This window comes from Homalodisca vitripennis, chromosome 3 (genome assembly GCF_021130785.1).
Source record: "Homalodisca vitripennis isolate AUS2020 chromosome 3, UT_GWSS_2.1, whole genome shotgun sequence".
Taxonomy (NCBI): Eukaryota; Metazoa; Arthropoda; class Insecta; order Hemiptera; family Cicadellidae; genus Homalodisca; species Homalodisca vitripennis.
The window spans coordinates 22,520,165-22,538,332 of NC_060209.1; the positions used below are offsets into that span (position 1 = coordinate 22,520,165).

Below are 18,168 nucleotides of genomic sequence, written 5' to 3' on the forward strand. Positions count from 1 at the left end.
GAACTGGATTGGAGTTTTTGGTTCAGGACAATGCAGATGGCGCATATGAGTCTCTAATTCACACTCTAACTTTTAATCTAGATATATACTGCCCCCTGAAGAAGTCTAGACAAAACCGCAACTACAAAAATATCTGCACGCTACGACGAAGAAGCAAAGCTATTGAAGGAGGAATTTTTGGAGGCTCAAAGGAAGTACATCCTGAATAACTCAGACAATGATAAACAGACTGCTGTTCGACTAAAAAAAGCCTACGACTTAAAACTTAGGTCTCTTAGAAAAGAAAATAGCGCATCTGTCATTAGCCGATCTATGAATAAAAGCAAAGCTGTTTGGCAAATAATCAATGGTGAGAGGAAATCGTCCAAAGAGTCTTCTGTAAATGCCATAAACCTTGAAGTAAATGGAAGAGTGGTAGATAATGCTACAGACGTAGCTAATCACTTCAACAGATACTTTACAACAATAGCAGATGAAACAATTAGAGTAAATAATAGCAGCCCTTCTTATAACCAAGCTGAAACTACTCACGCAATCCCTGTGGAACAAACTATACATATCCTGAAACCCGTATCAATTGAAGAGCTTGCAATTACAATAGATTCATTGAAGCCTAAATCTTCAACGGGAGTGGATGGAGTCTCAGCTAAAATACTGAAAGCAGCCAAACATGAACTTCTACCACCCTTGCTTCATGTCATCCAGCTGTCGTTGGCCCAGGGTGTGTTTCCACAAAAACTAAAAACCGCCAGAGTTTTTTCCTCTTCTCAAAAAAGGCAGTAAACATGAAATAGGGAATTACAGGCCCATCACATTAATCCCCACTATCTCTAAGATCCCCCGAGAGGATTGTTCTATCTAGAATCCTTGAAACACCTAAATATCAACAATCTTCTCACTGATAGACAACATGGTTTTGTAAAGGGTAGGTCCACTCTCACAGCCTTGGTGGATTTGTTTGAATTTATTGTAGATGGCATAGAAAATGGAGATAGTGTTGTGGGCATTTTTGTTGACATGAGCAAGGCCTTTGATTGTTTAAGCCATGATATGATTGTGACAAAATTACACCATCTTGGTATCCGAGATACGGCACTGTGTTGGTTTCGATCTTATCTTTCTAACAGAAACCAAGTGGTTGAAATAGCTCAATCCATCAAAGGGCATCAGATCCACATCCAGATCAACTCTCGGCCCATGGTGAGGGGGGTTCCTCAGGGCTCGGTCTTGGGCCCACTCTTGTTTGTGCTGTCCACCAATGAACCTGCCTGCAGTGACGGAGCCTTATTGTAGGGCCATCATGTACGCGGACGACACCATCCTACTCACTTCTCAGAAGTCTGTTGAAATGAAAGCCTCGAAATAAACTCGTAACATTGGCCTGAATTTGGCGGTGGACTACTGTGCAAGGCATGATCTTGTGTTCAATGCTTCCAAGACCAAGCAGGTTACCTTTGGCACCAAGAGGGATGAAGTCTCAAACCTTCCCGACATCGATGCTGTCACTTCAATTAAACATCTTGGATTACACTTGGATGGAGATCTTAAGTGGAAATGAGCACATAGATGTGTCTCTGTTCAAAGGCTATCCACAGCTGTCTTCGCCATTAAAAGAACATTATCTGTCAGCACAGAGGAGGCAGCTTTTTAACAGCCTACCATGCCCTTTTTGAGAGCCCTCATGTACTATGGAGTTTCGGTATGGGGTGGAACCTCTGCACATAACTTACAACGAGTTCTAATTTTACAGAAGAGAACCATCCGAAACCATAAAAGGAATGAAAATACAAGATAGTTGCCGGCCAGTCTTTAAACATCTGAAGTTGTTAACCGTTGTAAATATATATATCTTCCAGTCTACAACACTAGCTTGTCTCCTGGGAATATAAATAAGCGACATCAGGATGTTCACACACACTGCACCAGACATGGAACTGACTTCAACCTGCCGGTCCATCGCTTGAAGCTCTTTGAATCAAAACCTTCTTACGCAGGTGCAAAATTCTACAATGCCTTACCCGCATCCTTGAAGGTCTTGGAGCTGAAAGTTTTTAGGAGGAAATTAAAATCTTGGCTGGCAGATAGACCCTTCTACAGTGTCAATGAATTTTTAACCTGGAGAGAGTGACCATGGCAATTGGCAAGCAAATAGACTCTTTTCTATTTATAATGTAGACTACATGACGCCTGTTTTCTATCTTGATGATAGTAAATAAAGATTTCTGTTTCTGTTTCTGTTTCTTGTTTCCAAGTGGAAAACAATAATTTAGCGAAGGTTTAGTCCATATGGTTGTTTTGATTTTAATATAAGTTAGTGTGCCAATTCATTATTCCTTAAATTTTAAATCATTTCTAGAGCTGTTTTCACAAGGAGTAATTTTGCTTACAGCTTTGAGTTTGTAACAATCCTCAAAGCTTTTGTTATGGTGAATAGCGTGTAAGGCTACTGGTTTTTTGTCGTCTTTGTGATTGATAGAAAAACGGTGACCGGTCATTCTTACCCGCAAAGAATTTGAGGTTTGCCCAATGTAGTCCTTGGGACAAAACCTACAGGTTAGCTGGTAAATTGAATTGTTGGAGGTACAGTCCAATTTACCAGCTATGGGATAAGTTTTTTTAGTGATGACACTACTTTGGAATTGATCGGTCTTATCCATAATTTTGCAAATACCACAACGTGGTTTATTACAAGGTTCACAGCCAAAAGATAAATTTTCATAATTTTTTCCAACATGAATTTTGGGCCTTACAAGCATATTCTTCAAATTTTTAGGTCTCTTAAATACTATTCTAGGTGGCGCTGGACAATAATTTCTCAGTTAAGGGCGAGTTTTTTTTAAATTTCATAGCCAATTTTCATAACTCTATTGAATTTGTGCAAACCAGGATAAAATTTTGTGATAAATTTAGGATCATTTTGGAAATGATTTGGAATATTTGTAACCTTTTTCGGTTGTCTGAGCTGCCGGTTCAAAAGTTTTTTAGGGTATCCCCTGTTAGAAAGAGCTTTAGTAAGTTTTCTTTTGTAAATTTTGAAATCTGAAGCGTTTGTACATAAGGATTTGTACATATATATATATATATATATATATAATATATATTTATTTATTATATATTATATATATATATTTATTTATTATATATATATATATATTTATTTATTATATATATATATATATATTTATTTATTATATATATATATATATTATTATTTATTATATATATATATTTATTTATTTATTATATATATATTTATTTATTTATTATTATATATATATATATATATACTATATTTATTTATTTAAAACTTCTTCTTACTGCTTTATCAAAAAATTATACCATAATATAGATTTTTTAGAAATCGTGTTTTTTTTATAAAATGTTATTTATTTATGTAGTGGTTGTGTCATGCACACAATTTTATGAGTATATATTATATATATATTTATTTATTTATTTAAAACTTCTTCTTAATGCTTTATCGAAAAAGTATACCATAATATAGATTTTTAGTATTCGTGTTATTTTTTTATAAAATGTTATTTATTTATCTAGTGGTGTGTGTCATGCACACAATTGTATGAGGCCATCCTGTATGCGTAATATTAGGATACATTCACTATCTGCTCTAATGTATGATAAATACCTTACATAAACATTAAGTGTAAGACACTGTACAGGTGTACACAGATTTGTGGCAATATAATAAAGATTAATTTGATATTTAAAACATTTTTATTACCAAAAATAGGTTATTTAGGTACTTGGATTACAATATATTCCTTGAATTCTACCAACAAAATACTTAACAGATAAATACAAACAAAAAACCAACAATATATCCCTAATTCTACTTAAACTTATCAAAATACCGTACCTTAGTTATGTAACTTAAAATACAAATTTAATTTCTTTAAATTAAGTAATAAATTCCCGTGTTCTATTTACATGTTTTAAATCTAACTTTAATTTTTTTACAATATATTTGTTAATACGCCTGACTTGTAACTTGTTATATAGAACATAATACAGAATAACAGTAAAATATTGTACAATACATTATATTGTATATATGTTGTAATATCAACACACAGTTGCAACAATAACTGGTTTCTTTAGTGATGTTTACACCAGCGACCAAAGAAGAACATAGACTGGAAATACCTATACCTAATACATTACGGCAGTTGAAGCCAACCCACACCCACTCTGGTGACAAACCGGCTGGGCACCAGCTCGCGGCGAGTATACATTTTAATTCGCCGCGTTTCATTAACACCGTTGGATTATACAGTTAGAGTTGGGATAAAAACTTGAAATTTCACAATTTTGTAGTCAATACTATGGCAATGATGATGTAGTAGATAAACATTTTAAAAGTTTATTATAAGTATTATAAAATAAATATTATTAATTAAAAACCAAATTGAGCTTTGGCGATGAACATGAAATAATGAGTCGGCTGCTACTTTTTTTATTTATTGGTCAGGCGAGTTTCGTCTGCGAGAAAGTTTGAGATAATAAACCAAATTTTACCGTAGTATTTTTTATAAATTTTTGGAGTGAACAGTTTGTCGAGAAACGAGGTATAAAGCAGATACAAATTTCATGCGGCGCAAACACGTACCCGCCGCCTCGCCTCCATACGCTGCAAATAGGTTAAATGTTTAAATGCTCAACCTTTTTTTATACTCAAATCTATAAACATTAATAACTTATTATGGGAATATATCTAAATTTGATTAAATCAACTAATCGTTGTAGCGGGTTTCAAAAACCACAAGTACATAATAAAATGAAATATTATATGTACGATTTAAAGCCTACAAATTCAACCTTTTACAATACGGAATAACTTAAATAGTAAGTTTACTTTTTATGTGATGTTACAGTTTACAATGTTACTGTTTATTTGGTGTTACAGTATGTATCAATGAATGATTTCTAACATTCAATACAGGTTACAGTATAGTTTTTACAGTATCTTTATGGTATTTAGTTTATATTCCTTACTTACAATGAAATAAAATGTACACAAATTCCAGCGAAGTATATTTTAGTTGATCATTCTTAAAAAAACATCCAACTTCCAATAATATAAATTCTATAATCGGTGGCAAGCAAAAGCAAACAACGAAAGCGAGCCCTTCCTGCCACACGGACGCTCGGTAGTGGGTGACTCATCCACTGCCATCCCCACCACTCTGGTGATTACCGGCTTCAGCCGCGCGCCCCGATTGCCAGTCTATGTTCTTCTTTGGTCGCTGGTTTACACTCATCTCATTTTTCCGTTGTTGTTTTCATTTTAATACTGGTTTTATGTTGACTGCTTCCAAGATGTTTGGTTAAAGTTTCAAAATCTGCAGCAAACTTGATGTTACAAGTTTTGCATTTCAACTTCCCTTCTTTCTTAGAAGGTCTAATCGAATTCTTATCACCATCGTTCAAATTTATCATTTTTTCCAGCATTTTGTCCAAAACACTCTTCGTTTTGTTCTTGTACATCAGTGGCATTTCCTTCATTGGTGGAGACAGCTTTATGAATTGGCAACTTTTGAATTTCCTTACTGGAGTTGGCACAATTCCTCTTTTTTAAGTGTTGCTTACTCTCAATGTGATCCACACACAGTAACATGCTTAGAGGCAAACTACAATCACAAACCAAACATCTGATTTCTTTTGTTGATTTTGAAATATGAAGATATTTAAAATCTCGGTAAAACTCTTCAGAAGTACTATGCAAAAACAGTGGAAATCTATCAAAATCATTATTTTTGAATCGTATCATCATCTCAAAATTGTATGTAAGGGAAACATTTGTCTTGTGGCTTTCCTGATTGAAATGAGTTTGAATATTTTGAATCAAAACATTGACTGCTGTTCCTTTAAGCAATACATCACACAACTGGCAGTAGAAACGATCAGATATACATTGTTTGTATAGGAATTTAGAATTCGTTCTAACATTGATATCATTAGACCGTAACAATGAAAATATTACTTCCATACAAAAAAATGATACATAGTTGTTCTTCACTCTTTTAACAATAGTTGGAATTTTGCGAGAGTAATCTGGCAAGAGGAATGGTTTGTTTTTGTTTTCTGTGTGCCAAAAGTCTTCTAAGTGACTTTTTAGAAGATACTGAGTGGGTATGATGTATCTTGAACACAAAGTGCAAATCAAATATTCAGGTATATGACCCTTCTGTATGTATTTTGCATCAGACTTTAAGTCTTGTGGAAGGGTCATCACTAAGTTATTAAAATGCTCCTCAAAAGTCAATTCTGATGAGATTTTAATTTGTTTCTTGACACTTTCGTCTGAGGTATTTTTATTTTGTTCATGGCATTTTGATTGAAAATGGGTCTTTAAGAAATGTTCATTAAAATACACAGCGCAATGACATAATGTGCACAGAAGGAATCTAAAAGCAGGTCCCATTTTCAGGTATGTCAAATCGTTTTTTAAGTGATCTGGAATGCTAAAAGAAAGTTGTTTTATCGATTTATCACATTGGCTTACCATTTTCTGGTAATTGGGAAGATTGTGTCTGTGGCCAGGTTCTTGAATATGGCTCCAAATTGTAAATCTTAAATTGGTAGGTTCAAGAGGAACATCAAAACTGGTCTTGCACAAAGAGCATTTACAACTGTGTCCATCTTCTGATAAACTAATCATAGATTTACTTACTCTCACACAAGGATCATCGTTGTCAAGAGTATTGAATATTTCATTTATTTTACATTCGGCCATTATACTTAGTTATATTATGTGATTACAGGATTAGTGTACATAAAATTTAATTACAGGGAGATGATTCTTTTTATCTATTTGCAGCAAATCAATTCCTCATAAGATCTACAAGAGAAATTAATATCTCTTTGGTTCTTTACGCTTACCTTCAGCCATTTTCCTATCTACAGTTAATTAAGTTTTAATTCAGTATGGTCCTCTGGAAAATGTAATGGAGAAAATCTGAAAAAAATAAAATAAATATTAGATCTTAAATTAAAAACTAAACTAATGTAACTTAATGTGGTATTAATGTTTAAACACTTCTATATTCATAATTTAAATGGTCATATGTTTTATATAACACAACATTTTACAAAGGTGGAAACTAATTATTTTGCTCACTTTTTCTCTTTGTTTAAGACTGTACATAGTTTAGCTGTCAGCTGCATATCAGAAAGCTCCATTTATAACATGGAGCTTAATTTTAAAACTGTGAAATTTAAATAGGAACTCGTCGTGTGTGTGTGTGTGTGTGTGTGTGTGTGTGTGTGTGTGTGTGTTTGCTTCACTACATAAAATTAGATGCTAGTGGCTCGATGCTAATTAACAGTTAAATATATAATTATTTGTTAATACTAATGGTTGTTTAGATTTTCTTATGGAAAAATTTCTATTAAAACCATATATAAACCAATTCATCAGACACTAAAATATTTTCTAAAAAAGTTTTGACATGAAACATTTCTGGATTTGAACAAGTCTCTACTTATAAAACAGTTTCGGACTTTAAACATAATATTAAAGCAGAGCTCCAGACGATTCGTTGGCTACCTAATTATGTGCTTTCTTAACTAAGAAATTATACTTTTATATAATTGTTATAAAATCATTTTTAACTCCAAAAACGTGTAATTAGAGGCACGATTAACCTTTCAAATTGCAAACACGTATTTACAGTTAATAAAAATAATACTTTTATCATAACATTTTACGTATAACACCATAATTAATACAAAAACCAAAATAAACACTATTCTATTGCATATCCACATGATGTACTCAATTACAATATAAGAAATAAAGATATATATATATAAGCTGGCATATATATATCAATTACATAAGAGTACAAACATTCATATAAAAGTATATTACATTTAGGAAACACACTATATAGTAAAATAGAACTAAATTTCAATAAAACAACACTTATCCAATATGGTTAATTTTTGGACCAGGCCTTTCGAAACCAATGATTCATCATCAGATGACTCCACAAATAAATATTTACATTATTTTTATTACAATTAATATTAAAATACCAAATAGTGTAAATATGCAAATATAAACATTTTGGAAATATTTAAGCCAGAATGAAAAATTAGATATAACTACAGTTTAATTTTTGAATACATTGAGAAGAAAGAAGACTGGAATTTTCAATAGGGCCTTCTTCATTGTTTATGAGTTTTTCTTTATTTTTTTTATGTGTAGTGTTTCCCAAGCATTTAATTAAGTTCATTGGTTTTGTTACTTCTTTTATTAATTTTAGATTGTTAATTGATATATGTGTCCTGATTCAATGCAGTGATTGGCTACAGCAGATTTTCAACTCTTCTATATTTGGTGTGTGATAAATGCTCTTCAAATTTTGTTTTTATTGTTCTTTTTATTTGTCCAATACAAATTTTTTTACAGTCATCGCAAACAATTTCATTTTTTTTGTCCAATTTGAAATTTTGTCTTTAGGGTTTCCTAAAATTTGGGATAGTTTGCTGCTTGTTCTGTGAGTAACAGTTTTATTTGTATGTTTTTTAAAAGTGTTAAATATTTGGTTCGAGAAAGTAAACCATATTGGAAAAGTATTATTTTAGGGTAGGGTATGATAAGAGGACCCGGTTTTTTATACCGAATTTGGCAAACGATATTACTTAATCATAACCATAGATATAATCAATCGATACTGATTAATTATTTTGAACAATTAATTAATCTATATCAACAGCTGTAAACACTTTCAAATAATACATGTAAGGTAATATTTAAATTCTACATAAGTAACATTTGATTATTAAAAATGGCAGTAAATTTTAGAAAACTACACAACATTGCTTTGAAAGATGATAAGACAAAAGTGGCTTATCGTGACTTCCACATGTTGGAATCGTACCAACAAACCAGGTATAGCAGTCTGGGGAGGTACCGCACTAGGCAACCTGCAACGGGTCCTAATACACCAGAAGAGAGCAATTCGGATCCTTGCAAGCCTACGCACAAGAGAATCATGCAGGCAAGCCTTTCAAGAACTGAAGATTCTCACTGTGGTTAACCTATACATCCTGGAAGCTGTGACCTACGTACACCTGAAATCACCCGATAAAGTGATGACTGGAGCACAGCAACATGACTACAACACTCGGCATGCTGCAAACTACCATCTTCCAGCTCACCGCCTAGCGTCCACGGAGAAGAAGCCAACGTATGTCGGAGCAAAGCTGTGGAACGCCCTCCCACTAGAACTAAAGAGGAGAGACCGACTGCAGTTTGGACACAAACTAAAACTCTGGCTTCAAGACCATCCATTCTACAAAATAAATGAATTTTTAAACAGAACTTTCTAACCTGCTGTAACAAAATAAAATCTGACGATTGTACTGTTCTCTAAGAATATGTTTAATAAAGAATGTTCAATACCGAAAACCCATTATGTAAAATTTGTGGGAACACTGAAACAACTGTAACTGTGAGAAGAGCAATAATATGGTCGTCTCCAGTTTTCCTAATTTTAGTTATAATTTGTTTGACCACTTGACTGTAAATATTAAATTCATATTTTAATTTAAAACATATGATTGTTATTGAGGACTATAGATACTTTTATATCGATTGATAGTCTAAGATTTGAGATGCGAATATTAGGTATCGAAAGTTACATTCTTCAATATAAAAAAATCGGGTCTGCTTATAGTACCCTGCATTTTATTAACATTTAGTACTATTTAAAAGATTTTTCTATTTGTTCCAAGAGTATATAAAGTAAAAGTAAAACAAAAAAAGTAAAAGTATGTAGTATATATATATTACATGTTGAACTGTAACTAGTGTAAATAGTATAATGATGAATACCCAGTGTCATTGACTAAAATTAGTGTAAAGTCTATTATTTGATTATTTCCTTTAAAGCAATTATATTGGTTTAGTTAACCTATCTGTTATAACTGTTATTAATTTTATACTACTTCATTATACAAAATATTATGGTAATACTCCAAAAAGTTAAGAAATTAAGGTTCTAACTCTGTAGGCCCATGGACCATCCGGATGACTCCGTGCTTAGTTGATTGTACCAAGCACATTTCATTGCCACCTTGATTCTGAATAAACTGTTCACGAAAAATGTTATAAAACTTATTTTCATAAAATATAGTTTATTATTGGCACATAGGTTTTAATAGGTAAGAGGAAATTACAAACAAATTATTATGTTGTTTTCTTTAATATTAACAAAATGGCATCTGTTAAAAATTTGTACAGTCAAATAAAAAAGAAAACCCAGTATAGTTATAAAACATTTACTAGACACCAACTATTTGGAGAATTTTATTGCAATTTCAATGGTACTAACTTCAACAGAATCCGTCAAAGCATAAGTGAGCACGGTCACTTAAAAGATACGCTTGCACAAGCCAGAAGCAGCAAACCTTTTGTCTTCTGATAGACATCAGCTGTATTACATCAGTTAAACAAAATTTAAAAGGTACCAACTATTTGGAGAATTTTATTGCTATTTCAATGGTACTAACTTCAACAGAATCCGTCAAAGCATAAGTGAGCACGGTCACTTAAAAGATACGCTTGAACAAGCCAGAAGCAGCAAACCTTTTGTCTTCTGATAGACATCAGCTGTATTACATCAGTTAAACAAAATTTAAAAGGTACCAATTATTTGGACAATTTTATTTAAACTCCAACGGTACTTATCTCAACAAAATACCGTCAATGCATAAGCGGGTCCAACCACTTTAAAGATAATCTTGTATAAGCCAGGAGCAACAAACAACAGACCAACTCTCAACTGTGACTTGTTTAGTTATCGTACCTTGGCTTGTGCTATCGTACCTTTAAAGTGGTCGTGCTTGTGTATGCCTTGGTAGTTTCCGTTGAAACTAGTACCACTGACTTTAAACATTTTCAACAGACGCCATTTTTTGAATATTAAAAAAAACAACAATTATTTTTTTATTTTCCTCTTACCTATTCAAACCTATATGCCAAATTTAGCTTTACTAGTTTTAGAGATAATAATTTGTTAGTAAAAAAATACAAAATGGCGGCTAGCAGTTAAACAAAGTGGAAATTGGAAAAGTTACTCTTTATTTTTAGCTTAGAATCACACACAGAATTTGAAATTACATAGCCAGCCCAACCATCTTGTTACATCCTGTATATCCATATCTTTTATATAAGTGGTATAGAAGCATAACACACTCTCTCTCGTCTTTTTCAAACTTTCGGAAAAACATTAAAAAAATGTTTAGGGTGTTTTTTCTTAGCTTTGTTAGAGACGTGGACACTCCCATCTGATTTCCTCCTCTAAGGCAGCCTACTCATGTTACACGGTTTCATGCAATAAATTTCATTGTGGGTAATGAGGTTTCAGTAAGGCATTTACAGTATCAGCTGGTATTGATAACATTTTTCAGAACCCTACACCTGCAGAGTTTGGCAACACCAAGCAAGTGATACCGATACCGTAAAGGCTCAATGTGAATGGTGCAGTCTCGGAACCATTTCCATTTTTCAGTCAGACTTGCCTCATAAAATTTTAAAGTGCTGCCTAATTAGCGTGGAAAAACTTTTAGAGGAGTTTATTAACCTTTACTACCATTTACATCTATATTTGTGGAACATGAAAAGCTAAGATTATGCGGGCATATAAGGAATGATGAATATGGAAAGCTTTTGGTTTTATGTAAAGAAAAGTACGACAGTGCAACAAAAGCTTTTTTTATAAAAAATTCAATGATTATAGTGCAGTTCACACCTAACCTAAAAACGTATTACATTCTCAGAGAAGAACCTGTAGTTCTGTAGGTGACATACAAGTATGTACATTCCTTAATTTTTGGCACTAAGTTTTGCTATGTATTATCACTAATTCAGAAACGCCCAAATATGGAACACTATGGAAATATAGAAACCGCGGTTACAAAGATGTTACAATCAAGACTATGCAAGAAAGGTTATTTCAGGGATTGATTTAAGTATTTTCTACTACGACGTATCAGCAAAAATATAGGTCTAAGATTTTTATGTTTTATGTTACTATGAGAGCTAAAATGTTCTAATCGGCTTGTTTAGTGCATTGTGCTGAATATCTAACGCCTAAAATTAAAAAAATTATTATTATCTAGAAGTTATTCTTGTGATATGGCAAAGCCAAGCATGGCTTATAGTTCTTTGCTCTATCCCATCCGTTACTGTTAAATTCATTCAAATTATTTTCTGTCAAAAAACCATTAGTCAATTTAACAAGCAAGCTTTCAAGATGTGTGACCCTAGTTTGATAAATAACTATTGAAAAAGTACATTTTTCATAACATATATATTTTTAAAAATAATTTGCACAATTCAAAAACAAAAATGAACCCTCCGCCACCCCTCAGTCTTGTGTCACATCCAAGATTGAGACAACTCGTAGACTGTTAATTTTGAAGCAGTTGGCCAAATGGGATACACCAAATCATGTTAAGTTTGAATAAAGAGGGTTTCACATCTGGAATTCTCCTCCCACCTTGAAGTTGGTAACTGGACACGAAGTGCAATATTTTCGAATGACAGGATCTCACAAATGTTTTTCACTTCCTATGAATTCATGAGTGACCATGGATTTAGTGAATCTCACGACAAATTTCTCCACTTCTCGCTGTTCTTGACTGGACGCGAAGTGAGTGACCGTGGATTTGGTTAATCTCACGACAAATTTCTCCACTTCTCGCTGTTCTTGACTGGACGCGAAGTGAGTGACCGTGGATTTGGTTAATCTCACGACAAATTTCTCCACTTCTTGCTGTTCTTGACTGGACGCGAAGTGAGTGACCATGGATTTGGTTAATCTCACGACAAATTTCTCCACTTCTCGCTGTTCATGACTGGACGCTGTGAGGTGAGTGACCGTGGATTTGGTTAATCTCACGACAAATTTCTCCACTTCTCGCTGTTCATGACTGGACGCGAAGTGAGTGACCGTGGATTTGGTTAATCTCACGACAAATTTCTCCACTTCTCGCTGTTCTTGACTGGACGCGAAGTGAGTGACCGTGGATTTGGTTAATCTCACGACAAATTTCTCCACTTCTCGCTGTTCATGACTGGACGCGAAGTGAGTGACCGTGAATTTAGTGAATCTCACGACAAATTTCTCCACTTCTCGCTGTTCTTGACTGGACGCGAAGTGAGTGACCGTGGATTTAGTTAATCTCACGACAAATTTCTCCACTTCTCGCTGTTCATGACTGGACGCGAAGTGAGTGACCGTGGATTTAGTGAATCTCACGACAAATTTCTCCACTTCTCGCTGTTCTTGACTGGACGCGAAGTGAGTGACCGTGGATTTGGTTAATCTCACGACAAATTTCTCCACTTCTCGCTGTTCATGACTGGACGCGAAGTGAGTGACCGTGAATTTAGTGAATCTCACGACAAATTTCTCCACTTCTCGCTGTTCTTGACTGGACGCGAAGTGAGTGACCGTGGATTTAGTGAATCTCACGACAAATTTCTCCACTTCTCGCTGTTCTTGACTGGACGCGAAGTGAGTGACCGTGGATTTAGTGAATCTCACGACAAATTTCTCCACTTCTCGCTGTTCTTGACTGGACGCGAAGTGAGTGACCGTGGATTTGGTTAATCTCACGACAAATTTCTCCACTTCTTGCAATTGGTATTATTGAAGCCCTGCTGGTTTGTCTAATTTCAGCTTAAAGGGGCTAGAAAATAAAGTGGTGTTTTAATCTTCAACTTTGAATTTAGAATGAATTTTTAAATAAGTATTACTATGGTAACAAAATTATTTAATTGTTTGAAATATTAGTTTGGAACTTAATTCTCTGACTAATTCTTTAATTAACTCATACTAGCAATACAACCAATTTATAACCTTCTGCAAGTTTTTAGATAAAAACAACATTTGTCTAGTAAGAAATATAAATTATGACATAAAATTTCATTCATACATACTGTATTCCTTATGTCCTAAGATATTAACTGCAGTAAATTGAAAATATCAAAGTGAACTAGTATAAAACAGTGATATAAGAATGAAAGATCAAATATTTTGTCTTTGTTGTTACACAACTGTATATCAGTACGGTATGCTACAGGGAGTGTTCGCTTGTATTCTGAACAAAGACTATAGTCGGTGAAATATGGAAAGATTTGAGAAGATCTCTTGGAACGTTGCAAGAAAAATCACAATAGACATAGTTGCCTAAATATTTAATATAAACTTTCTGATATTAACAATTTTAATAATTTTTAAACCACGTTTTATTATGATATAGGCATAGTTATGCCGGGAAAAGCACTTAGTTTATTATTACCCGAGTAATAACAATGACAATTATTAACATATAAGAAATAACTATAAAATAACAATCTATCCCCGTGTAGATGTTTAAAAGGTCAGGAAGGTACGGCTTTCAAGCCTGTGCATTATTAATTCCAAGTACTGAATGATGTTGTTGGTTTTACAGCATCAACAAGAGTATTAAATGTGATTTCGACGCATTCCAATCGAACATTGTTCCTGCTTTAGTTGTCTGTAGGGATATATCCTTGTCAAGTAACCACTTTTTGCACCATTTGCTTTGAGGTTGTTTACGAATCTTAATAACCACACCTACAGAGAGAATTTTTGTTAAGATTCTTGAACGGAAATTTATCTAAGGTTTCATCGAGGTCCTTTTAAGAACTTTAAAATTACGAAAACTTGACTGTTGACAAGAACTGCTTTGATTTAAGTTTAGCCGTGTCTTGTTTATAAAATAGTTATCGAAATAATGTGTCCTCAGTAAGGTTTTCTGGATTGTATAGGAAGAGTGCAGTAGTTTGAGTGCAGTAGTTTATCTTTTGTCTTGTAGATGGAACTAAGCTTAGCAGGAAAACTGGAGTCCATAGAAAGCTGTTTTGATTTGGCTGCCTAGGGAAATGCTAAAACCATTTTCTTTACTCCTTCTGAACTTGTTTCTTTTGAAGGGTGTTTTTCTTGACACAGTACAGTGGATAGCATTCTTGTGGCCTTCCTCTGTTTAACTTAATTACATTTAAAACACGACCAATGCTTAAATTTAAGTATTGGGTTGTGTGTTTTTAATGTAATTAAGTTAATAGTAGCAAATATGAGCTCCATCTTCAACATTCCTCAGATTAGTTTTTTAAGTGAGGTCTTAAAGCTTTAAATCAATTTCAAGTTAGAGATCTGTGATTCAGTGGTCCATGTTTGTGTTTCTGACAATAAATTATGGCAGCTTACTCAAAGTCAACTGTCTCCGTAGTATTATTATATTATAGTATAGTACTTGAGTAACTGTCTCAACGTATTATTCTCCGTATATTCATTATTGTTTTTATTCATAACATCTTGCAATTCTTAAGTTTCCTTTTGAAGTATAAAACTTTTGTCTCTTTTTGTCTCCATCTTGTTCTTTACAGATCTGTGCTCACACAGATGACACACATTTACACGAAGTTCCTTTTCTTTACTAGTTGTTCCATGTCATGTGAGGTATCCATTAGAATAGCATTTCTTCTGAATAAAATTTCCATTTATATCTCAAGTTCTTCAATCTTCGCTTGATAGTTGAACTCATTAAAATTGTTCTTTTCACTAAATTTGTTGTGCTAAGACCGAGTTCCTTAATGTCAAATCAAGTAGATTTTTCATATTTACAATTTTCAGCCACTAAAACACTCCCTATTTCCCCAGCCAGTGTTAAGTATGTTTCCAAATTGTCAGTGTTTTGGAAGTGTTGTATCTTGTCATGGATTTCTTCTAGTGTCTGTGATTGTACTGTGTTTACTTCCCTCTGACAATTAGGGTTAATTGTAAGACAGGGCCTTATGGCCCTAAATTCGCCCTTTTGAATATATGATACAAATAAAATCATTTGAATTTGAATTTGACTGAAGGTCAGTTTCAGTAGCGACTGGTAAGATGGCAGTTCTTGCAAGTCCAGGTACACAACCACTGTAATACCGAAGCTTGCAAGAGCCAATGAAGAAAATTGTGGAATATTTCACTCCAACTCTACAGCTTCCATATACCCATGACTTTGGTATTTTTACATTTATATTTGACATTCAGGGTTTTTGTGGTTCCGTAGGTCTGGAAATAGTATTAGTAAATTTATTTATTAAAATAGATTGCAGTTTTTTGAAGTTTCTTAACCCTATGACTGATAATCAGAAACTCCCAGAATGATACGTTGGCTTTTGTCTTTGCACAGCATACATTTCAGATATATTTTTTTTAATATGTGCTTAATGCTAAGTAATAGGTTTTATTTATACATTTTTTTACAAACCAGAGAAATATGTAAAATCATAAAAATATACACTTACCTAGGGTATTGTTTTTTTTATATACATAAATTCAAAAATGTGTATTGTAAATATTTGTTTTCTAAGTTTCATTCCATGTAACAAGTCATGTCATGGCTTGAGATAGTAAGATACTGTAAATGTACAACAAAAGGATTGTAAAAAAGGATTACAACATTATATACATTATATATATATATATATATAATGTTTTAATCCTTTTATATATATATATATATATATATTATTTTTAGTAAATTACTGTACTAATAAATTGTTTTTAAAAAATTGGCACTATATTTCAATGTATGTACACACGCACGCACGCACGCACACACACGCACGCACGCAACAACGCACACACAACAAAATTTGTAGCATGAAACCGTGTAACGTGAGTAGGCTGCTTAGAGTAGAGAACAGTTCCAAATCAGATGTTGAGATTGTCCACGTCTCTAACAAAGCTAATAAAAACATCATAAACATTTTTTTCTGTGTTTCTGCAAGTTTTAACCGCTTCCCGGTCTACTTTATTTGCCCAAGTTGGTCATATTTAGGTCCACTTTTTTTACCATCGGAAATAGTAGTTTTTTACAAGCGAAAACTATTTATATTGATTAAAAATTGTTTTCATGCATATTTCATGTCTTGTTTAAATTTTAAAAACTATATACAAGATTAACCCGAGTATACTCGGATGTATGTATATGTATATATATTATAAATACAATGAATGTTTTGCACACGCTAACATACTCAAATTTTATTATAAATGGTATCTCAAATATTATGTTGATATATTCACGATATATCTAATGAACTATACAAAAGGAATATAATGAAATTCTGGTAGAGAATAAATGAATGTGTTAAACATAAAAATATAAAAAAATAAAAACTCCCATCTGATTGTTCAAAATAACTAACAAGCTCTTCATCGCTCATGGTCTAATACACCTCTCAAATTTACTTGAAAATAAACACAGGAAATATTGTGAAACACAGCTAAAATGGCAGCGCAATGAATGAGGAAGGACGACGCTAGCGCGATCTACCGATTCCTCTACAAACTATTACAGCGCACGTAAAGTGCTGCTGCAGGTGGGGAACTCGTAAAATAACTACTGAGCAAGTTAATACGGGCCAGTCCAAATTAGAACGGACATTTATTTGTTGCACGAGTTTACTCGGGTTAGTCCGTTTACGAACATTTGTAAAAAGCGGGTTAGCTCGGGATAATCCGGGAAGCGGTTAAAAAGAGGAAATAGTGTGAGTTATGCTTCTAAACCACTTATATAAAAGATGTCCTCCTACATGTATAAAAAAGTACAGTAGTACTCCTTCTTTTGGCAGTACACATTCATATTAGTGTTTGGTGAATTCTTTGGGCAAGAGGAATATCAGATAATGATAAATTGTTGTCATTGTCATTATCAATTTGTTCACAAACATTCCACCAGTTTATAATTATCCAGACTACCTGACAACAAATCTGACAAATAAATATCATCATACACTTCATCTTTTGATATGTCACTTTCATCATCAGAACTATAACATTTTCATCATCCAATAGTTCATGTATATCATTTGAACAAAGAGAATCATCCTTTTCACACCATAACAATAAATTATAAATAAATAGCCTACATAATAACCTTGCAACAGTAGCAACACAGATCGGCAAGGACGTGCAGCGCGTCACCAGCTGCATAGTCCGTCAGCTGTATGCCATACGGCATTTGGATTGATATCAGCTGACGAGTAATATTACGAATATAAACTATATAAAATGAATTGATATTTATTAGTAATGGGTTCAACTGGCACAA

At 33.3% G+C, this 18,168-nt stretch overlaps 1 protein-coding gene across 1 annotated transcript in view; it reads right to left on the minus strand.

The window, feature by feature from the left end:
• Positions 1–3,716: 3,716 nt before the first annotated feature.
• Positions 3,717–18,168, minus strand: part of LOC124356687 — a 33,734-nt gene continuing 19,282 nt past the window's right edge. The window contains exon 3 of the mRNA XM_046807832.1: positions 3,717–6,976. Coding sequence (XP_046663788.1) covers positions 5,435–6,754 — 1,320 coding nt within the window. The 5' untranslated portion in view covers positions 6,755–6,976 and the 3' untranslated portion in view covers positions 3,717–5,434. The remainder of the gene's footprint in view (positions 6,977–18,168) is intronic.